Genomic DNA, 25,506 nt, shown 5'->3' on the forward strand with positions numbered 1-25,506 from the left:
GAGAGTTTATTATGGCAAGTATTGGAAATCCATTCATAAAAATGAAAAAAATTATAATTTCTTTCATAGATTATAATACTTAAGAGTAAAAATGATATAAATCCATAAAAAGCAATTTCATATAGCATCCCTTGCATGCAGTTATTTCTAATCTATTCTGTATTCAGCAGACTGTAAATACAGGGTTAATGTGGTGAAGTGGAAATCAGTGATTGAACTGAACAATCATACCAGTTCGAGAGATGTTCTTTTTGTGTGTGACAGCTTGCTTGATAATAATCCCTTCACAAACCTACCTATATCTCAAGGGCATTCTGGGATTAAAACTTAATTTAAAACTTGGTTAAGAAATTCCTTGAACTCTCTAGAAAAAAAGGTCTAAAGGGAATGCAAAAAAAAGATCATCTAAGTCAGTCAAAACAGTATTTTATATATTTCCCCCTAGAGAACAGAAGCATATAATTCATAGAATTATTTAATTAGGCAAAAAAATGTTCATTTATTACATATACAATGAGGCATTTGTCTTATTTTATGCAAACATATATATATTTGCTTCTTTGAAATACCTTCTTAAAATGTTAAGCCAAGAACTGACATCTATAGATAGATAGATAGATAGATAGATAGATAGATGTCAGACTGATGATACATATAATCAGACACATTCGACATCTAAAATCTGGCTTTTGTATACTTGTTGAGTATACAATATATTTCTTGATTTTCACACATTACTCTCAAGAAATAAGTACGGATATCATTATTTTAAATATTAGAATTGTTGTAACAATAGTTCCATATCTAAAGTGGGAAACCGTTCGGCTTCATTATGTTACTGCAGCACACGTCTCCATGGCAACTCCTCTGCACCCCTGTGTTAGTAATCACAGACTCACTGAGCCAGAGAGGTTTGGACAAGATGTAAACGAATGCTCGCATTGTTCGTTTAGGAGATGGAAGCCCAGGCTCCAGAGTCTTGACTTATCTACCGCCAACCCAGTAGTTAGCGTCAGAGCAGGAAGTAAAAGGTGGTTCTTCTGGCCCCCATTCCAGCATTTCTTCAACTATCCGACACTGCCTGCCACTATTCTAAACCAGACGCTAAAATCACACACACGCACACACACACACACTATACATATAAATCCCATACTTTGCTTCAGTCAGGCCATTTTAAGAGTCAAACCACACTTTTTGTGATTTTTCAGTATCACAAATAAAAATACAGTTGTCATTTGGGCATGATAATGACAAAATGACTTGATGGCTATGGATGTAGGACACGGAAATAATTGCTTAAAAAGGGGAAAAATACTGGAGTTCCCATTGTGCCTCAGTGGTAACAAATCTGACTAGTATCCATGAGGATCCAGGTTCAATCCCTGGCCTTGCTCAGTGGATTAAGGATCTGGTGTTACCGTGAGCTATGGTGTAGGTCGCAGATGTGGCTTGGATCTGGCATTGCTGTGGCTGTGGTGTAGGCTGGCAACAGCAGTTCCGATTCAATCCCTAGCCTGGGAACCTCCATATGCCACGGTGTGGCCCTAAAAAGACAAAGAAAAAAAGGAGGAGAATCAGTATTAAATTGATTGTGTCTTCTAAATGTCTCAAACTGCTTTACTAGATATTTTCACTAATTTTACTAAAGTAATTTATAATTATAAACCATAAATATTAAAATATATAAAGAAAATATTTAGTAATATCTAGACAACTTATATCATGGTTCTAATCTGCTAACCACTGTAATAGTAAGAATATAAAACACTGAGAAAAATGAATTCTCCTATTTAATCAAATTTTTATATATAAATAACAGATTTAGGCGTTCCTTGGTAGCACAAGGGGTTAAGGATCAGGCATTGCCACTGCTGCGGCTCAGGTCACTGCCGTGGCATGGGTTCAATCCCTGACCCAGGAACTTCCACATGCTGCAGACTTGGCCAAAAAAACAAACAAACAAACAAACAAACAAACAAACAAACAGATTCTAGAGCCTAGATCTGTGTTGTCCAGTTCTACTAGAGCCCCCTTGTTGGGCTCTTGAAATGTGGCTAGTCTGAATCAAGATATGCATAAAGCACACAGCAGATTTCAAAGTTTCTGCCCCCCGCAAAGGAAGGTAAAATATCTCAATTTTATACTGATCATATGTTGAAGTGATGATAGATATATACTATTAAAAGACATATCATTGAGGAATTCCCATTGTGGCTCAGCAGGTTAAGAACCCGACTAATATCCCTGAGGATGTGGGTTCGATCCCCAGCCTCACTCAGTGGGTTAAGGATCTGGTGTTACCATAAGCTGTGGTGGAGGTCGCAGACACAGGTCGGATCCCGTGTTGCTATGGCTGCGGTGTACGCCAGCAGCTGCAGCTCTGATTCCACCCCTAACCTGAGAACTTCCATTGCTGCAGGTGCAGCCCACACACCACGCCCCCAAAAGAAAAAAAGTTCCAAAAAATATGTCATTGAAGGTAATGTAATCCGTTTTTTTTTAATTTTTTAACATGGTTACTAGAAAATTTTAAATTACACATATGGCTTGTCTTTGTGACTCACACTATGTTTCTATGGCTCATCCCTGGTCTAGACCATTCTCATGTAATGTTCCTGGCTGAAACATCTCATTTCCTATTTCCTCAAACCCGGAACTTACCTTCCATGATCAAATGGGACCTTATCCTTGAACCCTGTTCTTATCTCTCCACCCGGAAGTGAGCTCCCTCCTTTAAATTCCATCAACATCTTGCCTCTGCCTCCACCCATTCTATTCTGACACTGCTACCAGGATGTACATTACTGGAAAATAAGGTCTGTGTATATTTTTATGGATGTCTGTGACCTGTAAAACCACCATCATGGAGCTCCAGTAAAGCATCAGTGAATTTTTATTACACACCAAAGTAGATAAACTTAAATGTAGTGAATTTATTTTCAGTTCACCTTTGTTCAGATAAAGCCATCTTAAAAGGTAAGAATTTCCTAAAGTATCAGGTCTATGACTTAGTAAGAAGATACGTACCAGCTGAGTCTCAGATACCGTAGAAGAAGGTGAGGAGAGGTTTGCCTGGAAAATTATAAACACGATGTTTATTTAGTGAGATTCATGATTTAGTAAAACAATATTTTTGTTTTTATGTATTCTGACTTTTTTATTATTTTAATATATGTCCATCATAAAATTTTGATAAGTATTAAGTAAAGGGAAAAAATGTCATTATGCCACCCAACAATGATTTTTTTACATTTTTGGTACAATGCCTTACAGTATTTCTTCTACACATTTTTATTCAGCTCATATAATAGTGAATATGATGTTTTATATGTTGTTTTTCCTTACCATCTTAACACAAGCACTAGCATAGACATCAAAATTTCTTCAGGGTGATGCGGTATTTCATTCTCTGTATACTTCATATTTTACTTTAAAATGCCAGCATTGCTGGATGTTTAATTTACAGCAAAATGAAACAACAGATTTTTCCTTAAATTACTTTTATATTTAAAATAAAGCTTTCAGAGTTCCCATTGTGGTTCATCGGGTTAAGAACCTGACGTAGTGGCTGTGAGCATGCAGGTTCGATCCCTGGCCTTGCTCAGTGGGATCCAGCATTGCCACAAACTGCAGTGTAGATAGTGGACGCAGCTCAGATCCTGCACTGCTGTGGCTGTGGTGTAGGCCTGCGGCTGCAACTCCAATTCAACCCTGAGCCTGGGAACTTCCATATGCTGCAGGTGTGGTGCTGAAAGGAAAAATATAAAATAAAATAAAGCTTTCATGATTTCATGAAAAAATTATTTGTTTTGTTTTTCTTTTTAGAGCTGCACCTGTGGCACATGAAAGTTCCCAGGCTGGGGGTTGAATCCAAGCCGCAGATGCTGGACTATGCACAGCCACAGTAATGCTACATCTGCAACCTACACCACAATTCATGGCAACACTGGATCCCCGACCCACCAAGCCAGGCCAGGGATTGAACCCACATGCTCATGGATACTAGTTGGATTCGTTACTGCTGAGCCACAACAGGAATTCCTAATCATTTGGTTTTTAAAATTGTTTTAAAATGGAGGCTAACATTGTTTCATTGACCTTAGTTCCTGAATTCCACCCCTTTCTTCTGGATTTAGTTTCCTTCTTGCTGAAGTAAATGTTTTGACAGTTTTTGCCCACTTTCCTATCTCGGACTTTGAAAATGTTTTTATTTTGTTCTCATCTTGAATGAGAATTTACCTGGACACAGGATTCTAGGGTAATTGTTATTAATTCCAAGCATTTTGAGGACACTGTCCACATGCTCTGGCTTCTGTCACTGCTGTCAACCCCGATCTAAATGTTACTTGGTGGGTCAACCGTCTTCACACTTGGTTAGTGTGTAGGATCTCCCTCCATGACGTTCTGTAAGTTCACTGTGATGTGTCTGAGCCTGGACCGCTTTTATGTATCCTTTTTGGGGGAAACCGCTGTAGTCCTTCCTTCTGAATTTATATACCGGTCTTCGTTTCTGGAAAATCATCCATGAATCTCTTCAAATACTACCTCTCTCCCATTATATCTAATCTCTTCTTATAGAGCTTCTATTAAATATATTGTGGGTTTTTTGAATCCATCCACCATTTCTATAAAATTCCAGAGTCAGATCTCTTTATGCTTCATCCAGGATGGTTTTCGTGTATCAGCCCCGTGGTTCACAAATTTTTCTTTAACTCTGTATTAATACATTTAACATGACCATTGAATTTTACATGTTAATGACATTATTTTTAACTTTCTAGAAGTTTGACCTGGTTCTTTAACAAAGTCTTTTTTATGGTCTCCATAGCTCTTTTTAACTACTTCAACATTTTTATTGTATTTATAAATTCATTCCAGATTTTTCTATAATCTCTCATTACTCAATCTCCTGTTCTCATGTCTGCTAACTCTCTTTCATGCCTCTGACCCCTGATGTTTTTATTCCACTTATAGCTTTTAAATTTTGATTTTGAGCTCATCTTCAGTCAGGGTAATTTTAGCGATGATTTCTGTAGGTATCTGAGAAGCCTGAGTTGGGAAACTACGCCTAAAATATATTTCATATTTGTCCCTGTGGGGGCCCCAGGAGCTTCACTGATTCAGGACAAATTTCAAACTTCTGTTTGATTTCATCACTCTCATATTCCTGAATTTCAAGGGTGGCAGGTCCCCACATCTTCAAGTTTCACAGGCTAAGGAATCATTTTCTTGTGGATGATGAAGTTACCACCCATAAATGCAAGGCAAAGACGGTGGAAGGATTTATCTTTTTTCTATTCCATGCTTCATGGCCATGTGACCTTCTAGGCTCTTGGGGGAACACAAAGGATTCATTCACTGGTCTCAGTGAATGTTAAACTCTAAACTCCTGGTTCCTGGCACCTGGATTCTAACGCACCTATGTTCCCCCTGAGCGTAAGCTCCTATTACTCCTACCTAGAGCTCCCTTTTCATGTCTGGCACTCAGAGTTCCTCTTTCTTTCTTGTAAGTTGGGTTATATATCTATTTTAATAGTTATGTTTTATCAAGCTTTTCTGCCCTTAAATGGAAAGCCAAACTTCCACATTAGCTCAGCCTTCAATGTTGATGAGAAATGGCCAAAAAATAGATGCACAGTTATAAATATATTTGGTCAAAAGAGGATAAAGTTGTTCTAAAATATCTCTATTCTTTTTGAAGTTGCAAATATTTTCAGGGTTTATTACAAGTGTGTTGATACTATTTTTCCTATGAGGGATGAATAACTGCAAACTGAAAGCTTCATGGTTAAGGCATCGCCAAGGACGTAGGCATGTGAATCGCCAAACAGGATGACAAGGCCCCTGCAGGCCTCTCGCTGTGTCCAGTATTGTTTGTCTTCTGATTTCTGACCCATCCATTCTTCACCAGGACAGTCACTGCTCGGTGCCAGTCCTGGTTGTGCTATGGCAGTAGGCTGTCCTCGCTAATTGCTCCCCACCTCTAAATGCTGTGAACCACTGAGCATCCACTGAGGTTTATGGCTACTCTGTTCTGCAGAAAATTGCCCTTCAGAATGTCCATCACAGTGATTTTTCAGTTCATCTATGGTTTCATTTTTAACCTCACAATATGAGTAATGGTAATTCCTTCTAGCATCTTAGGATTTTCCCCCTTTAGTTAATTCTTCATTATTGCAGTAATGAGAGACTTTGTGAATTCCCTATGTTAAATGCCTTTATGAAATATGCTGAATTGAATGTGTTGTGACTGAAACAAAATAGTTAAATTTTTATCTCAATAATTATAGGGAAAAGGAGATCACACAATAAAAATAAAGTATTTGCACAACTTACGCTGCTAACATTTTTCAACACAATGTGCTAAATAATACAAAAGTAACGTAGGAAAAAAGATAAACTGTCAGGCAAACATATTAATTAAATTAGGAAAAGACACAAATATCTTTGTATCCAGTTTCCATAAGTCCCAAAAATTTCTTCACTGAAAATTATGACACAACAATAAGATGCTTTAGATATCCCCAGGACATTTTTATTTCATCTAATATAAGGGATTTCATATCACTATTATGCGAAACTGTTTCCAGAGGGGAAAGAAAAACAGAATTAAATTTGAACCTCAGGGTGGAGTTAATATTTATAAAGCCATCTCCGATCCTTTACCAAAGAAAAAGAAAAAGAAATTCCAAAGAAAAAGAATATTGGCTTACATGTATCATCACAAATACAACCAGACTCTTTTAACTAATCCAGTTGTGTCAAAAACTTTGAGAAGTCTCCTTCTGCTTGCCTAGTATAGGTTAATGTTGTTTATTAAATTCTGTAGCTATAGGTATGTTATAAACATTGTAGCAACTTATTTTTCAAAAGTAAGGAAGGATTGTTCCTTCAGTGAGCTGAAATTGAAGCCACAACTAGTGAGAGGAGGCTACTATATTTAAACAATTGTCAATAAGTTAACTAACCCAAGAGAAGCATTATGAGGTAGTAAACCTTGAAACTAGATTGAACAGCACTAAGGTTTATGTCACTAGTGTTTACCCAAGTTAATACTAACCTTGAAGAATATTAGAGATGGGTGTAAGAGTGGCTCTTATGTGAAACAAGATCCCGGGGTCTATATCCTATAGCCTTTGACATTATTTTAATTAGAAAAGAAAGGAAAGTGAGGAGAGAGTGGGAGCATTATAACCAGTATGTCATCATTAAACAAAGAGAACTTTAAAATGAACAGAGCAGTCAAAAATTTGTGAAAGTCAAAATTTCTTACTTCAAAGAAAATCTATTAAAGAGGTAAGTTATATGCAAAGTAAAAGAGTTAAGACTGTGGAAAGCAACGAGGGTTTGAAATCCACTGAAAAATAAATTGCTACGCAAGGCCACCACTTACACCAAGTCAGCTTTGGAGAAACCATTTTCCTTTTCTAAAGACCTCATGCAGGGGCACATAAAATACAACCAAACAACCAAAGACCTTTTGTCATTGCCTAGAGTTGCTTTTCACTGCAGTCGGCAGCTTCTGCCTGTTCTTGACTCATGGGTGTCTGGTATCACACAAGCAGACACCCTGATGGGAAACTGGGACAAAATCAAGTTGCAGTGGCTCAAAAGCATTGAATAGTTGCTCTTGCCTTCTGCACTCTGCAGCTCTGCTTTGGGCAAGTTACTTTTTTTTCCCCTTTCAGCATGCATGGCCCTCCCACCTGAATATAACATCCAATTCAATATCAATATAAGGTTTCTCTTTGACCTTTTCTCTGTTGACTTTAATTGTCCTGATGATTCTTTTGGTAAGGGTCAAAGAACTCTGATTAGTGGTAATGTGATAAATGAGTTATTTTCATTCTCCCAGATAAAACTGATCTACAGATAGGCAAAGAGACAAAAGTTAAAATATCAACAGAGCACCTAGTAGACCCTGAGTGCTGAGCTTGGCATTGAGGAAATATACAATGTTTAAATAATAAGACACTGTTTGACCCTTAGCTAGAAAGAGTTCCTACTATATATAAGGCACTACTCAAAGTGAAGCCAATGGGGAGCATCTTAAGTACCAGGACCGTACAGATGTATTATGACCCATCATATCTTTCTTGCTTCACACCATTTACTCTAACTATCTGTCAACCTTACTCTGTATGACTATCTAACCAAAAGCCATTTTCTAAGTTAGTAATATGTCCCCAAAAGATCTCAATACAAAAAGTAGAGTTGGAAGTGTTTTAAAAGTTTGACTCAGTAGTTAGGGAGGGATGATTCCATGTTGTTAGGAACATAATTGGTAGGCAGAATAAGTGGTCATAGTGACCAGTGATAGTCATAGTTTATATGTGCAAACAAGAGATGAAAGATCAGGTCGAGGGAGGTTTGGCCAAAATATGGTGCCTTCACGTTTGATGATGGATAAAATAATGGTGATAAGGATAAAAGGCACAATGAGAAAAAAAGAAAGAAGAATGATCAGTAGAGTGGAATTTCTTGCTTAAATCATTCACAACTCATCAAATCTCTGGTCACAACCTACGGAAGCAGATATGGATGCAGGTCTGGACTGAGTGGATTGCCTTTGTCACCTCTTACCCTAAGGTCTATGACTGTATTTGGGCATTTCATCTCTCAAACACTCCAGCTTAGCAACATTTCCAAGCATAGCAACAAGGGGACTGTGTGAGCTGGCTAAATTGGAGAAGATGACCTTTATTTGAATATCTGTATACAGAGAGGAAAATATTCTTAATAAAATTTGACACATTTTTAATATACTGTGATATTTTGAAAGCAATATGCTTCCATTGTAATGATATTTTTCTGTCCCTTAAGCTTATTAAAATGAGATTTTTACCTCTACACTATATCATATTCAATAAACCTGTCTGTTATTTCTCTGGCACTTAAAAGTAACTCGTGAAATATAGAGTTTATTAAATAAGTTGTTACCAATAGAATATGACACCAAATGAGAAGATTTTTTAATAAATTAGTAATAGGTTCAAACACTTGCTCTATTTTTCTGAGGTTGCTCTTTATTAAGAAAGCACACTGCAGTTTTGAGTTCTGTGAGTGAAATGCAGTTATACTGGTAGTAGTTAATGAAAAATAACTTTGTAAATAAAGAAATATTTACAAAGACAAGTGTAATGTAAAGAAAAAAATTATATTCTCCTCCAAAGATAGAGTAAAAGCAGAATGAAAGAGAAATGTAATTACAAAATTCATTCCTATACCTAAGGGGGAAAGAAATTCTTTAAAAATAAGCACCAGGAGAAACAATCATTCTTATATTGACTGATAAATTATGAGTTAATTTACATGTAAGCAAATAATGTGAAACACTAGAGCTATAGTAAACTTTATCATTTCAGATGCTGTCACCACATATGAAATTATTCATTCAAAGTTTAGTCTGAAGGTTTTTAGGGATGAAGAAATAATTTAGACCGAGAATATAAATACTAACAGATAAAATATTTAAGGAAGACCAAATATTCCCAGCTTCTGTCGGAACACGCAGCATTAATGACAGGGACTTTGAATGAGAAAGACCTAGGCTGGATTTAGCCTCCTGTGTGACTTTATTTCCTCCTCTGTAAAATGGATATTTGGCATAATAACACCCACGTCCTGGGACTGGTGGAAGGTTAAATGAGATAGTTAAAACTCATTTGCCAGGTAAGAGCTCAAAACCTGAATTATTATTATTGCTGCATTTGGCATCTGTTAAAAAAACAATCAAGGGAAATACTAATAAAAAATTAATACAATCACTCCTACAAATGACCTGGAGGACACGACATATTTGTGAGCCTGGCTGAAATTTTATTACACTCAAGAGATTCTCAATTAAATGACTTTAAAATAAACTGCAATTCAAGTACACCAAGAATTGAAGAAAAACTGTGACTTTAATTCGTCTAAATTGATGCTACTTCATTGCATCCGGCTCATTGTAAACAAGGCCGACAATGTGAAATGTACCAAGATGTGCGATCAAGATTAAGAAAAGAAAAGGAATTGTTTTACCTGGACTTTCTTTTTTTTTTTTTTTTAATGAAGGAAAGCCAGCCTTCCACTAAACACTTCCTAAAGAGGGATTAGTGCTATAATGTCTTGTTATTTAATTAAACCACTATCATTATCCCAGGAAAACTGGAAATCCAATGGACACATGGAAAACTAGCAACTCCATACATTTGTTTTAATATCAGCTCTCTGGCTAGCTCTCCTCTAATTCCTGTGAGAAAGTATCTTATTCTTTACTATTTGAGTGGTTTACTCTCCCTCACTGTAGCTTCAGAAATGGGGCCCCTGTTGTTCTGTTCACTCCTCCTACCCCTCAGTGACTCCACGTGAGACCTGGGACATAGCAGACACTCAAATATTTGTCAAATCAATGAAAAGGAGTGGAAAATTGAATAAAAAAAAGAGCTAGAAAATCCTGACTCTACTTTGTACTTGTCACAATTCATAGATAATATATTTCTTTTTCTTTCTTTCTTCTTTCTTCTTCTTTTTTTTTTTTTTTTTTTTTTTTGGTCTTTTTAGGCCCATACCCATGGCATATTGAAGTTCCCAGGCTAGGGGTCAAAAAAGAGCTGTAGCTGCCGGCCTACACAACAGTCACAGCAACACGGGATCTGAGCTGTGTCTGCCACCTACACCGCAGCTCATGGCAATGCCAGATCCTTAACCCACTGAGCAAGGCCAAGGGATCAAGCCTGCATCCTCATTGATACTAGTCAGGTTTGTTATTGCTGAGCCACAACAGGAAGTCCTATACACTGTATTTCTAAGAGCGCCCAGAAATAGGGATTTTGAGTGGACTGTGCTAATCTGTTGAGATCTTCAAGTGTAACAAAACTTTTTTTCTTAGTTCTAATTTTAAAATCTTCCTTTTCTCCCTCTGCGGTGTGGAAGTTGGTAAACTGCATGATCCCTGCTTTGGGATTGAATCTAAGAATCTCTACAAAGGCAATGACACACCAAGTCCCAGCAGGTGTAGACAGTGAAGATGTCTACTTTCTTCAAAGTTTTGAAGAGAAATGGTAGAATATTAAAATGTTACAGTCCATAGATTCTCAGATTTGCTTTTGAGTTTCCATGGGAGAGGAAGGGAGAAAAATAAAGAGATTAATTAATTAACTAAGTGAAAACTATTCAAGTCCCACTTAATATGAGGCAGGTATAGCTCTATCAATACAAATATTAGAATTTCTAGAAGAAAATATTACACTGTCATTCTTTTTTAAAAATCAGAACATACAGTAGTTAAGATTGTTTGTTCACATAAGATTGGGGCTTATTGTTAAGAAAGACTTCTGTTCTAAAATTTCATTTTTTCTCCTCAAAAAAAAAAAAAAGTATCAGGAATTCCCATTATGGCTCAGCGGGTTAAGAACCTGACATAGTGTCTCTGAGAATATAGGTTTGATCCCATCCCTGGCCTTGCTCAGTGAGTTAAGGATCCAGTGTTGCTGCAAGCTGGCATTGCCACGGCTGTGGCTTAGGCTGGCAGCTACAGCTCCAATATGACCTCTAGCCGGGGAACTTCCATATGCTGCAGGTGCAGCCCTAAAAAGAAAGAAAAAAAAAAAAAAAAGAAGAAGAAAATAAATGCATCAGACATCACTTAGTAAAGGTACTAACTGCAGCCAAATATTTACAAGTATGATTTCCTTACACTGGCACCAAAAACTGGTTTTCACATTCCACCATAAAATGATCCCAGACAGTCTTCCAAAAGACAGGGACATATTAGAGGTGTCAGGAACCACAATTCGAATGTCACATTGTAAAAGAATGTGAAAAACAAAGCTTTCTCACTCAAGAAACCAAATTTAATCAAAGGCTCTGATCTGAATCAGAGTTTATATTGTTCTGGTCTATATTAAATCTATTTGATGATTCAGTGTTAACTGTGAATGACTCAAACGCTCTCACAAAGTTTGGGGCAAATGTTATCCTACTTAAATTAAGTCGGATAAATGACAGAAGAATCATTTGAAAGAACTTCCAACTATGGAGATGGAAGCAGCCCCTCCAGAGTTATTTCAATAACTGTCAAGCATCCACTCGCAAGAGGGATGGGAAAAGGAATCAGCCCTCTGCCCCTTATTGTGACTGAGTCTAAATCAGAGGCACCTGGGTCAAAAGTAGGAGTGGGTGAGAAAGGCGAGAGAACAAAATATTCTAGCTACTTTTTCTTGGGTCTGGCTCTTGAGAATGTCTTAGTCACAAAACACATAGAAACATCTTTGGGGAATTTTCTGTTCTTATACTCAACTGGAGAATCATGGCACTCAGCTAAATCACGGCATCTCTAGTCTTCCCAAGATAAGTGGGAGGAAGAGAAGAAAATGTGGATGAAGGAGAAAATAAAGGAAACAAAGAGGAAGAAATGGGAGAACTATTATTTATCAGGTCATTTCTGTGTGCCAGGATTACATCAAGGGCTTTGCATACATTAGCTGTTATAAATCTTACATCAACCAAACATTAGTATCCCAGTCTTATAAATGAAAAAACTAAGGCACAGGGAGGTTAAGTGACTTCCCAGGATCCATTATCAAGCAGCAACACTGTAATTAAAACTCAAGTATAGCTTCTTAAATGTCTTTACTCCTTTAAGCATTGCTCCAAATGACTTCCAATAACAACAGAAAATAACAGAGAAAACTTTTTTTAATAATTTTTATTTTTTCCATTATAGATGGTTCACAATGTTCTGTCAATTTTCTACCTACAGCAGTGACCCAGTCACACATACACACACTCACACACACTCACACACACACACACATATATTCTTTTTCTCACATTATCCTCCATCATGTTCCACTGCAAGTGACTAGAGAAAAAACTTAAAATATGTCCTAAGCCATGTTCCTATACAGATCCTATAAACATTTCCTGAAAGTGGTGAAGTTCAGTCTCATCACCCAATTTATCATTTGCCTTAGGGAGGTTCAAATGAAGGTAGAAATGTATAAATTACAAAGAAGGTAAGTTACAAAATTTCTATTTACAGGTTTTTGACTCTGGATGACAGTGATGGTGAAAACTACATATTAGAAAATAGAAAGTAAAAACTAAAAGGAATAGTTGACTGGTTTGTTTTAAATTAAACACTAAACACTTGCCTAGGAGAAAATCTTATTTATTCAAACATTTTGTTTGGTCAGAAGCAGAAGTTGGACACATGATGGATTAATTGGTGAATAAAGAGTAGGAATGGGGTGAGGCTATGTGTGTGTGTGTACGTCTAGGACATTCGCAGCCAACTTCTTAGAATTAATTGAATCAAGTGTGTGGGCCTGCATCTACATACTCATTATTAATGTATTTTTACTCATAGATGGAAATTGATTTATTTGATAAAAATTTAAATGCAAGAAAGCAGAGTTCCCATTGTGGCTCAGCGGTAACAAACCCAACTAGTATCCAAGAGGACACGGGTTTGATCCCTGGCCTCACTCAGTGGGCTAAGGATCTGGTGCTGCCAGGAGCTGTAGTGTAGATCACAGATGTGGCTCGGATCCCATGTGGCTGTGGCTGTGACGTGAGCCAGCAGCTCCAGCTCTAATCTGACCCCTAGCCTGGGAACTTCCATGTGCCATGGGTATGGCCCAAAAATGAAAATAAACAAACAAACAAACAAACAAACAAACAAACGCAACAAACTGGTCAAAACCAGCTAAACTGGCAACCCTATTGGAAATGGACAAATCTTAATGTTTCCATTATATGAGTTGCCTCTTTCATAATAAGCATGATAAATCATTACAAAAATGAAAATGTCATCTAAGCCTTGATAATTAGGAAGACAGAGAGCAGGTGTTGGAGTTCTGTTTTATTCAGCCAAACTAATCAAATGAGACTTACTTAAGAAGGAATTTATTCGATAAACTTACCAGACTTAACCTGATTTTTCACATTTGGGCCAATCAAATCATCCTACCCCTTCCATTTATGAAAAATTCAACTAACTCAATCTAAATCACTGTATAATTGAGTTCCCTCCAAAGCATGCACATGCACCCATTTAAAAAGCAGTATGTACAGTTATGAAGGGACTTACATATTTGGTTTCTCGACCAGCCGCTCTCGGGAGAGTTGTAGGTATCTGTATGAAAATAAAAACAATCGTACTACTCAAGTAATCAAGAAAACACTGAAAGATTCAACTTCTGGCACATGTTCACCTCTTTCTTCCTATTAAGACTTCCTAATCATTACTCTCTCTTTTCTATACAAAATCCTCTGTTCCTTTGAGAATCATTTCATTAAACACCATCACTTTATTATTCTTTCCCCTGAGGTTATCAATCGGCTTTCTAGGAAATTTTATCCTATTTATTGACGATGTTCACTCATGGATCATAACAGCTCCTTGTGTTATTTTTGGCGATTTCAAAATTCACACAGACATCTCTATCTTCTCAATTCTTTGAGCTGCTCAGCTCCAAAGATATTCTCATCTACTCCATGTAAATCACCCACTTCCAGGACTGTTCCTAGATGTTGCCTTCACAAATAAAATGGAAAACCTCCGAAATTTTATTTCTAGCATCCTTCTCTTAGAATCTACCTCCCATCTACCGTCTTCATTTCTCAATATACCAACACATTTTCTCAGTCTCACTGAGACTTCAAAATCAATGAGTCTTCTCAGCTCCATTATGGCTTTACAGCCTCTTTCATTACATATGTTTCATATTCTCAGCCATTTTAATACCTTAATTTATCTTGCTTCTTTTTCCACTTGTGACAAACTCACAAAAACTAACTACAAAAACCTGGATGAAGTTCCCACCATGGCCCAGTGGGTTAAGAATCTAACTGCAGCAGCTTGGGTCTCTGCTGTGACTTGGATTTAATCCCTGGCCTGGGAACAACCACATGGCACAAAATAGTGCATGTGTGTGTGTGTGTGTGTGTATATATATATATATATATATATATATATATATATGACTGGGTCAGTTTGCTGTACAGCAGAAACTGGTACAACATTGTAAAGCAATTATACTTTAATAAAAAAATGTAAATATATACATACACACACAAAAATTAAAAAAAAAAAGATGGACCATATCATCTATTGTCTCTAAATTTGTACTTGATATACAAAACATGGCTGGGGGAACTCCCTCAACCAAGGTAACTGACTTCAATATAAATTATGAAATAATATTGTACATCAATTATATTGCAATAAAACATAAGAAATTAGCTATTGATACATGCAAAACTAGGGGTGAATCTTAATGGTTTTCTACTAAGTATAAAAAGTCAGGTTCAAAAGACTACATTCTGTATGATTCTATTTTTATGACTTTCTTGAAAAGGCAAATGTGTACAGAGAAAAGATCAGGGCTGCTCACACTTGGGTTGCAGGGAGAGATGCACCACAAAGGAGCACAGGGAAACATTTTCTTTTTCTTTTTTTGTCTTTTTACGGCTGTACCCACGGCAAATGGAAGTTCCCAGGCTAGGGGTCAAATCAGAGCTACAGCTGCAGGCCTACACTACAGCCACAGCAATGTGGGATCTGAGTCACATCTGCGACATACACCACAGCTCACAGCAAGGCTCGATCCTTAACCCACTGGGTGAGGCCAGGGATCAAACCCCTATCCTCATGGATACTAGTCAGGTTCATTACCACTGAGTCACAATGGGAACTCTAAGGAAAAGCTTTGATTGGACAGAAGCTTTGTATCTTGGATGCGGTGGTCACCATACAACTCTGCTTTGTCAAAACTCACAGAACCAGGGGTTCCCATTGTGGTTCAGCAGGTCAAGAACCCAACATTGTCCTTGTGAAGATGTGGATTTGATCCCTGGCTTCACTCAGTAGGTTAAGAAACCAGCATTGCTGTGGCGTAGATGGCAGATGCTGCTGGGATCCAGCGTTGCCATGGCAGTAGCATAGACCTGAAGATGCAGCTCTGATTTAATACCTAGCCTGGAAACTTCCATGTGTTGCGGGTGAAGCCCTAAAATTTTTTTTTTAAATTATGACTAGGAGTTCCCATCATGGCACAGCAGAAATGAATCCAACTAGGAACCATGAGGTTGCAGGTTCGATCCCTGGCCTTGCTCAGTGGGTTAAGGATACAGCACTGCTATGAGCTGTGGTGTAGGTCAGACATGGCTTGGATCTGGCATTGCAGTGGCTGTGGTGTAGGCCGGCAGATGGGCTCTGATTAGACCCCTAGCCTGAGAACCCCCATATGCTGAGGGTGCGACCCCAAAAAGCAAAAAAGGAAAAAAGAATGACTAAAAATATCCTAACTGTAAGGGGAAGAAGAGATTGAAAACTTCAGAGGAAAGGTCAAAGACAGTACCAATCCAGATACATAAGAGAAAAAAAATGCACACCTAGATACATAATAGGAAAAATCAGTAAATCATAAAGATAAAATTCTAGAAGATTACAGTGTCACTCTGTAAATGATCACTCTGTACACAGGAGCAAATACCATGCTGACAAAATACTTCACAAGATATGTTGTTGAAAAAAAAGAATCTAGGCTAAAAAAAAGTTGAAGAGAGAGGACCTATAATTTTATGTCCAGTAAAACTATAATTTAAATGAAAGAACAAAATAATGATATTCTCAGAGACACAGACCATAGAATCAGTATAAAAAGACCTTGCTGAATACAATTTTCAGCAAGAGTTCAACAAGAAGAAAAAGAAATCCAAGAGAAAGCAATGAATATTTGAGTAATATGGATCTAAAGAAAGAAGAGTGTCTAAATAAAGAATAAATCAAGAAAAATATAACCATTAAAAATCAGATATAGAAGTCCAAAAATACTAACAAATTATGTATGTGTATGTATGTGTGTTTATATATATATGTATGTATATATATATATAAATCTTGATTATTTAATTTTAGAAAGAGATATTTGTAAGCTTTAAAATTGAATTTTGTTTGTTTCATATTTAGGTTTTTATTTTTTCTATTATAGTTGACTTATAAAAGCTTTAAAATTGAAATGAAAATAAACATAATTATTGTCTTTAATACCTTACATATAACTATGAAAAGTAACAAAAATGCAAAATAAAATTCAAACTAGTAAATGTCAAAACATCCAAAGGAAAGCAGTAAAGTCAAAAAAGAAAATATTTTATGTGGAAAATATAAAATAAGATAGCAGAAATTAGTCTTAACTAGTCCATTGTTAAAGGCTTAACAAGGTCCATTAAGGTCCCAGATATACAGAATTCCAAATAGAATATAAAATTGATATCCAGAAATATGCTGTCTTGAAGTAAGACAAGAGTGTACAAAAAGATAAAAAAATAAGTAAAAATAGTTTTTAAAAAGTAATACAAGACATCTAGGAAAACTCGAAATAAAAATTACATATATGGAGTTCCCATCATGCCACAGTGGAGACGAATCCAACTAGGAACCATGAGGTTGTGAGTTCGATCCCTGGCCTCACTCAGTGGGTTAAGGATCAGGCGTTGCCATGAGCTGTGGTGTAGGTTACAGATGCGGCTCAGATCCTGTGTTGCTGTGCCTCTGGAGCAGGCCAGCAGCTGTAGCTGCGACTGGACCCCTAGCCTGGAAATCTTCATATGCCACAGGTGAGGCCCTAAATAGCCAAAAAAAAAAAAAAAAATTACATATATGTCACTCTTTTCATACTAGGCTAAAAAGAACAACCTTAGGTTCAAAAGGATTGTAAATGCTAGAAAAATCAAAAAGGTAAGAATGAACACCAACATATATGAAACAGCGATATAGTTTCAAAATCAAAGTCAAATCTAATAAACACTTCTCTAGCCTTATTTGTTCTTTTTTTCTTGGCAGCCATCACCACAATTACACACTCTTAAACACTATCCTCATGTAGCTTCCATCCTGCCACACTGCTCTGACTGCAATGGACTTTCATTCTCCTTTTTGTCTTTTTTTTTTTTTTTTTTTGGCTTTTTAGGACCGCATCTGCAGCATGTGGAGGTTCCCAGGCTAGGGGTCTAATCGGAGCTGTAGTTGCCGGCCACAGCCACAGCCACAGCAAGAGCAACACCAACACCAGATCCCAGCTGCATCTGCGACCTACACCACAGCCACAGCAACACCAGATCCAAGCCATGTCTGCAACCTACACTACAGCTCACAGCAATGCCAGATCCTTAACCCACTGAGCAAGGCCAGGGATCAAACCCGTAACCTCATGGTTCCTAGTTGGATCGTTTCTGCTGCACCACGAGGGGAACTCCGACTTTCATTCTCCTTGACTGGACCTGTGATGTTTTATTTCTGGGAGCTGTACGGGGCGCTCACAACATCGCCATGCTAGTCACCCCCAATCCCTCCGACCATCTCCAGATGCACAGGTTTAAAGCCTCCTTGATACACCCTTCAAGCCCACCTTGTCCAAAATAAACATAACTCTCTTCCTTCTACCACACTGAGCCTCCTTCATGGTTGTCTATGCTCAAGGCAGACCAGAAGCTCATCTCCTCTGCTTCCTTACTGACATTTAAACCAAGCAAGTCTGCAATAACTCTTTCAAACCCCATGCAGTGAGGATTCTTTAAACCTATCCTATCCAGTGGATTCTTTGAACCTATCCTATCCAGGCCACTATCCTTGCCCCTCCAACCTCATGAACTTCCTCACTGCAGCATCAGGATTTTTCTCAGTGGCTTCATATTATTCCCCCCATGTTTTTGTATCTTACAATTTTCCGTGGAACCCAAACTTCATGCCCAACCCACGTTCTCACCTCCTCTCACTGTTCACCCCAGGCTCATCGTACTGCACCATACTGGCCTTCTTCATATACCTGAAGCTCTTTCCTGCCAGGACTCTCCATGTGCCTACTCCTCCGCCTGAGAGCTATTCTCCCTGAATTGATTTCTTTCCAACTTGGTCTCAGCTGGAATCCTCCTCTCAGATCGCTGCAACCCAAGTATACCTCTGAGATTACTCTGCCTTGCTCACCCTGATCACTGCGGTGCCTCGCAGCACCAAGCCCACAGTAAGCACCAAATAAAAATGTGTTAAATGAAATAACCGCCTTCAACCAAGTAGTCCCCAAAAATGTATTTAACTCTATAAGCATTAAAGATTTGTTAAACAAATCAATAATACAGTCCTATTCCTAGTACACATTTAATATAACTGGGGTATTTTTTTATGTCCAATAAATGAGATGAGAAAAAGATAAATTTAAAATGTGTATAGTCTCTCCAGCAAATCAAAATTTTCTATTTTTAGATTAAAAGACTTAAAGAATATATAACCCAATAGATTACACATAAAGAAGCTATAATTATCTATGTGCAGGTCCTCTCTATTAAAATATAATTCTTAATATTGACTGAAATTGATTATCTGGCTTCCATGTCATTATTAAAGAATGTTTGTCTATAATGTTCCAACTTAAAATTAGAGATGCTCTTAATTACGGACATTTACATTTAAATCTACATTATAAACATAATGCCCAATTTTTAAAAAAAATATACAAAAAGTATTTATACTAATTCCAATAGAGAAAATAAGACAGCCAAAAAAAACCCCTAACAATTACCAATAAAGAAAAGCACTGAAATTTAGTGCTCTGTACTACACATTCAAAAAAAAAAAAAAATCTGGAGAAATACAATATCTTAAATGAAAATGGATACATGATAAGAAGGAAATATTTAAATATTCAATAGTAACATTTAATACTATAGTAGCCTTCTAATCTAAACTATCCGGGATTCTGTTCTTTTTAATCAAAGAACGATGAAATGAATTCAGCCAACCAAAAGAGAATTCCAGAAATGATACCTATGTTAAAGCTCTTAGACAAATAGTACTTTAATCTACCTCATTTTCCATTTCTGCAATTCCAGAGCTGTGAAGTACATGAGGCCTGAAGCTATGGTTTACGATGAGAATAAGTCACAAATTCTACATACAGTTCGATATCTTAAATGCACAGCCTAATACTTTGGCTTCAAACTGTTTTGAACTTGACTCATAGTTAGAAATAGATTTTACTGCAACCCATACACATAAACCTACATATGTACATGTAAACAAATTGAAACAAGCATCAACGATACCTACTCACTACTTAAAATAATAGAGTCTGATATTTCACATTCTTACTATTCTATTTTATTTTATTTTATTTTACTTTGTTCTATTTTTAAAAAACTGTTGGCTAAAAACAGAAACAACAAAAAAGCAGAAACCAAAACAAAATGCTGGTTGCTGTCCCCTAATTTCCCAAATCACTATGGGACCTTTAAAAATCATTCATCTAGTAATTCTTAATGCTCAGTAAATTATATTAAATATATACATACTTTGATTGAGTCAGAACTCAACAATGTCTGTAGAGAACTTGAAGGAGAATCAGAAGAATGCTAGAAGGAAATAAAAAAGAAAAGGACAAGCTTGTGATGCACCCATCTTAGTCAAGTGGAGGGAAATGAAGTGAAGCAAAGCAAAGGTTTGAATTGCACATTCTAGTCTAAGGCATTACCATAGACAAGGAATCCTGTAAGACCTTATCAATGGTAGCACAGACCTCTTCAGTTTGCTGCCTGAGCTGTGCAGGGAAACACAACTGGAAGAATTGAAACCAGGTACTGGGTTAGCAAAGAGTTTCGGGACTGCATTTCAAAAGCAGGGGTGATGTGAAGCCATTACCTCCAGAGGTGGGTCTAAGGTGTTGTCCTTGGAGATGCCCTCAGTCTTGACTGGTTCATCTAGTGCCTAGTGGTAATAAATGAAAGAGTTCTCCTGTGAGGCTTTTAGTCAACTATAAATGCAGTAAAGTCTGAATTCAAAGAAAGCCCTGCATGTCTCAATGTTTCCAAGAAGAAAACTCTTTGAACAACTGGATGAGCTATTCTCTGACATGGAGTCTCTGCCCACAATTGTCCTGCTTCTCCAATATAAGCTGCTGGGGTAAAGAAAGGAGGCTGACCTTTTAAGCACACAAGTGAGAACTTGGACCTCAGATACATCCAGATGAGCCCTGTCCCACCGGCAAAGAAGTCACATTTGGAAGTTACAAGGAGAAATATCAATGATGTAGCCATTTCTCAATATCACAAAAGCTATTCTAGAGGAAAGGCTTCAGGGCCAGTTTACAAGAAGCACACAAGAAAATCTTGCCTCGTTTTAAATCATTTCTATTCAAAAAGTGTTGGCTACCTTACTGCTAGACTTGGCCTCAAATGTCATGACTATTTTTGAAATGCAATAAACTTTTTATATATTGTGACATATTTCACACATATCTAAGGAGATGTCTTGTTCACTGTATTATTCCATGGAAAGTACAAAGTAAAATACTGCAAAATAATAGAAGCCAGTGTCTATTCCTCCTCTCTTGCTTCTTCTCTTTCCTCATGAGAGGTAACCATTCTCCTCCGTTTTGCTTATCACCACATGTGTGTCTTTAATTTTTTCATCATACTAATAAAGGTATATATCACTATATAATATAAAAGATTGTTCTGTGCAATTCTTCTAATTTCATGTAAGTATAATATATGCTTCTGAAACTTGCTTTTTTGTTCCTTGTTATTTTTCTGGACCACTGTATAGAGCAACAAACAAAAACCTGTACACACTTAATGTATAAAACCAAAGGGTTTGGAAATAAGTATATATCTGTGAAACAATCTCCACAATCTACGCTGTAAACCTATCCATCACGTCTAAAAGCCTCCTCCCACCCTTTGTATTTATGTATTTTCCATGTTTCCATCATTTCACCTCCACATGATTCGCTACCTGCATATTCCACAGCAAAAGGGATATTTCTTAAATATTTAGGGTGACCCCAAGTTTCAACTACTACACACCATGACAACTAATATTTATGTACATATTATGCATATATTTATAGTTTTAAGACTAAAGTAGCTGCATAATAATGGAATAATAGTCACCTTTAACTTCATCAGATAATTTCAAATTGTTCTTTAAAACAATTTTACAATTTTACAGTCATAGTAGCAAGGGAAGAGACTTCCTGTTTTCAGGCTTTAAAAAATCTTAGCATCCTCTTGTAAATGAAATATCTCACTTTGATTTTAGGTCACATTTCCCTGATAATTTTTGAGGTTGGGCATCACTATGTTTGCTGATTATTCACAATTCCTATTTATATATTTGCTCATTTTTACTACATTATTCTCAGTTATCTTATTTAGGGGATTACAAGTATAAGCTGCTCATTTTTAAAAAATAATCATCTGTTTGTTGATGTTACATATCAATCATTTTCTTTATCCAGTAAACTTGGTAAATTGTCTTATTTTAGTAATTTCACAAATTCTTGGATTTTTCATAGATTCTTGCATTTTCTATGTAGGAAATTTTATCAGAACAAGTGTAGTTTCATTTCTTCTTTTCCAATTCTTTATTATTGTTTTCCCTTCTTCCTTTACTGCCTAAAACCATTAGTAAAATATTAAATAGAAGAGCAAGCATCTTTTTTTTTTTACTGTTAGTAAAAGGAATACCTCTATAATTCACCATTAAATACAATGTTGGCTACAAGTTCGTGTAAATACTCTTTTGTAAAAAAAAAGGGGGGAGGGACACTTCTTTTCCTAGTTTGTTAAGAGTTTTTATCATGAATTTGTGTTGAATCTTTATCAAATATCTTTTCTAAGTGTATATTAATGTTATACTATATGAAATATCACATAATTACAAAGTAAAAATATGATTATCTCATATCTATAGGTTGTAATTATTTATAGGATATAACCATATTTTTACTTTGTAATTAGTCATATGATAAATTATATTAACAAATTTCTGGGAGTTCCCGTCATGGCGCAGTGGTTAACGAATCTGACTAGGAACCATGAGGTTGCCGGTTCGGTCCCTGCCCTTGCTCAGTGGGTTAACGATCCGGCATTGCCGTGAGCTGTGGTGTAGGTTGCAGATGCGGCTCAGATCCCGCTTGCTGTGGCTCTGGCATAGGCCAGTGGCTACTGCTCTGGTTCAACCCCTAGCCTGGGAACCTCCATATGCTGTGGGAGTGGCCCAAAGAAATAGCAAAAAAGACAAAAACAAATTTCTCTCCTTATTTATAGGATATAACCATATTTTTACTTTGTAATTAGTCATATGATATATTAACAAATTTCTCTAATATTAAATCAATCTTGAATTTCTGGAATAAAGTCAAGTCAATTGTGATGTTGACATATAACTCAAAATGTTGGTTTCATTTGTATATAATATCTTCTTATCCATTCACCTATCATTGGACACCTAGATTGTTTCTATACCTTGGCTATTGTCAATAATGCTGCAATGAACATGAGTCTACTGGTGATAAACTCTTACAGCTTTTGCTTGTCTGGAAAACTATCTCTCCCTTAATTCTGAAGGAAAATGGTACTGTGTAAAACATTCTTGGTTTGTAGTTTTTTTTTTTCTTTCAGCACTTTCAATGGACATCCCATTTCATTCTTATCTACAAGTTTTTGCAGAAAAATATATGTATGGTCTTATGGGAATGCATGCATATGTAAGAAGTTGTTTTTCTGTCCCTGCTTTTAAGATTCTTTTTCCTTAACTTCTGATGGTTTAATTATAATGTGTCTCAGAGAGGATCACTGTACTTAATCTTCTTTGGTACTCTTTAGGCTTCCTGGATCTGATGTTTGTTTCTTTCTCCAGGTTAGGGAAGTTTTCAGCCATTATTTCTTCAAAGAACTTTCTGCCTTTTTCTCTCTCTTCTCCTCATAGGATTCCTATAATATGAACACTAATACATTAGCATACTTGATGATGTCCTATAAGTCCCCTGAGCTACTTCATTCTTTTTCATTCTTTTTTCTTTTTGCTCCTTTAATTCAATGAAGTCTGACTTGTCTTAGAGTTCACTCATCTTTTCTTGCATTTGATCTGGTCTGTTGATGAACCCCTTTATTGAATTTTTCAGTTCTGTAATTGAATTTGTCAGGTCTATGATTTTTGTTTGGTATTTTTAAAAATATTTTCTATCTTTTTTTTCAAATTCTTACTTCGCTCATGCATTGCTCTTCTGAACTTTCTTAGCATCTTTATGACTCTAACATTTAACTCTCTGTCAGATAAATCATTTATACCCATTTCATTAAGATTAGTTTCTGGAGATTTAGCTTGTTCTTTTGTTTGTAACGTATACCCTTGTCTCTTTATTTTCCATGACTCTCTGTATTGCTTGCATGCATTAGATAAAACAGCCACTTCTCCCACTCAGAATAGGTTGGTATTGTGTAGATGAATCTTGTCAATTTTCACAGCATGAGCTCCTGACTATCCCTTGAAACTTTGTGATTGTCCAAGCCAACATCTTTATTTGTAGTGGCTTCCTGCAGCCACAAAGCCTAGACCCATCAGTGTCCCAAAGTAGAAGATCACATTTAGCAGCAGATGGGAAAGTATGTACTTAAGCCTTTTTCAGGAAGAAAATGGAAAACAGACATTTTTACTTACTCCCTCTGTGAAGGGTTTGGGTGTATAGACACAAAGGGTGCTCCTACATCATTTAAAAACTGCTTCTTTGACCTGGAATTGCCACAGCTGTGGTTTAGGTCACAACTACTCTTGGAACTGATACCTTGCCCTGGGAACTCCAAATGCCCCAGGGTGACCAAAAAACAAACAAACAAAAAAAGCTGCTTCTTTGTTTGCTATAGTTCTATGGGACTTGTGAAAGCAAGTTCTATTGGCAATTGATCTAGATGATTTGGGGAGGTAGGCTCCTCCAGTGACAGTTATAAAAACTGGGGCACTAGGTATGTGAACAATCTCCTTACAGGAGATACTGGCAACTTAGTTTTATTGTTGGAGTGAGCCAGAGGGAGATGGTGTGGGCTTCAGTGAGCATGGAAGTCAGCCCCTATGTGTGTGCTAATTAGAAACTGGTGGTGGTTTGTAAAAAAAAAAAAAAAAAAAAAAAAAAAGTATATAATCAAACCCCTTCCAGGAAAAGTTTGGGAAATGAGCATTTTGCCCACTCACTGAGCCCTGGGGTGATAGCCACAGTGAGTGTTCACATGCCCATTAAGAACTGCTCCTTTGTTTTTTTATAGTCTCGTAGTTCTTATGGGTGCAATCAACATCAGCTTTTGGAGGTAGGTATTTTGGAAGCCTGTCCCTTGGGTGAGAGTCTTAAGCATTGGGACATTAGATGTCCAGTCTAAAACCTCAGGGCAAATCTGGGAGTTGGAGTTTCCCTCCTAATTGTATGGCACTGTGCCAGGTATGGGGTTTATGGCAAGAGTGTGTCTCAGCCTTTCTTTCCAGGATTGACATGGGTATTTCCTTATTAATCTGATATGTAGGAGTCACTTGGCTAGTTTCTGGATTTCTCTCATAGGAAATGTCTCTATGTGTAGCTATACATTCAGCATGTCTCTGGGAGGAAAGAAGTTCAGAAGCTTCCTCTATTGCCATCTTGGTCCCTCACCTTCATCATTTCTTTTCTTTTTTTTTTTTTTTTTTTTTTT

General features: G+C 36.8%; 1 protein-coding gene across 50 annotated transcripts in view; it reads right to left on the minus strand.

Moving 5' to 3' along the window:
• Nucleotides 1–25,506, minus strand: part of MLIP (muscular LMNA interacting protein) — a 240,337-nt gene that overhangs the window by 69,240 nt on the left and 145,591 nt on the right. For 28 of the 50 annotated variants that reach the window (XM_021098546.2, XM_021098542.2, XM_084966934.1 and 25 more), the window contains 5 exons: nt 20,687–20,752; nt 20,520–20,603; nt 20,341–20,400; nt 14,081–14,125; nt 3,031–3,075 (listed from right to left, as the gene is read on the minus strand). In XM_021098546.2, the coding sequence (XP_020954205.2) occupies nt 3,031–3,075; nt 14,081–14,125; nt 20,341–20,400; nt 20,520–20,603; nt 20,687–20,752 (300 nt within the window). The remainder of the gene's footprint in view (nt 1–3,030; nt 3,076–14,080; nt 14,126–20,340; nt 20,401–20,519; nt 20,604–20,686; nt 20,753–25,506) is intronic. The other 22 variants (XM_084966926.1, XM_084966927.1, XM_084966932.1 and 19 more) reach the window with 2 other exon arrangements.

This window comes from Sus scrofa, chromosome 7 (genome assembly GCF_054392235.1).
Source record: "Sus scrofa isolate SSC_HxYL_T2T_F1_AM1 chromosome 7, Sscrofa_HxYL_maternal_Yorkshire_Landrace_v2.0, whole genome shotgun sequence".
Classification (NCBI taxonomy): Eukaryota; Metazoa; Chordata; class Mammalia; order Artiodactyla; family Suidae; genus Sus; species Sus scrofa.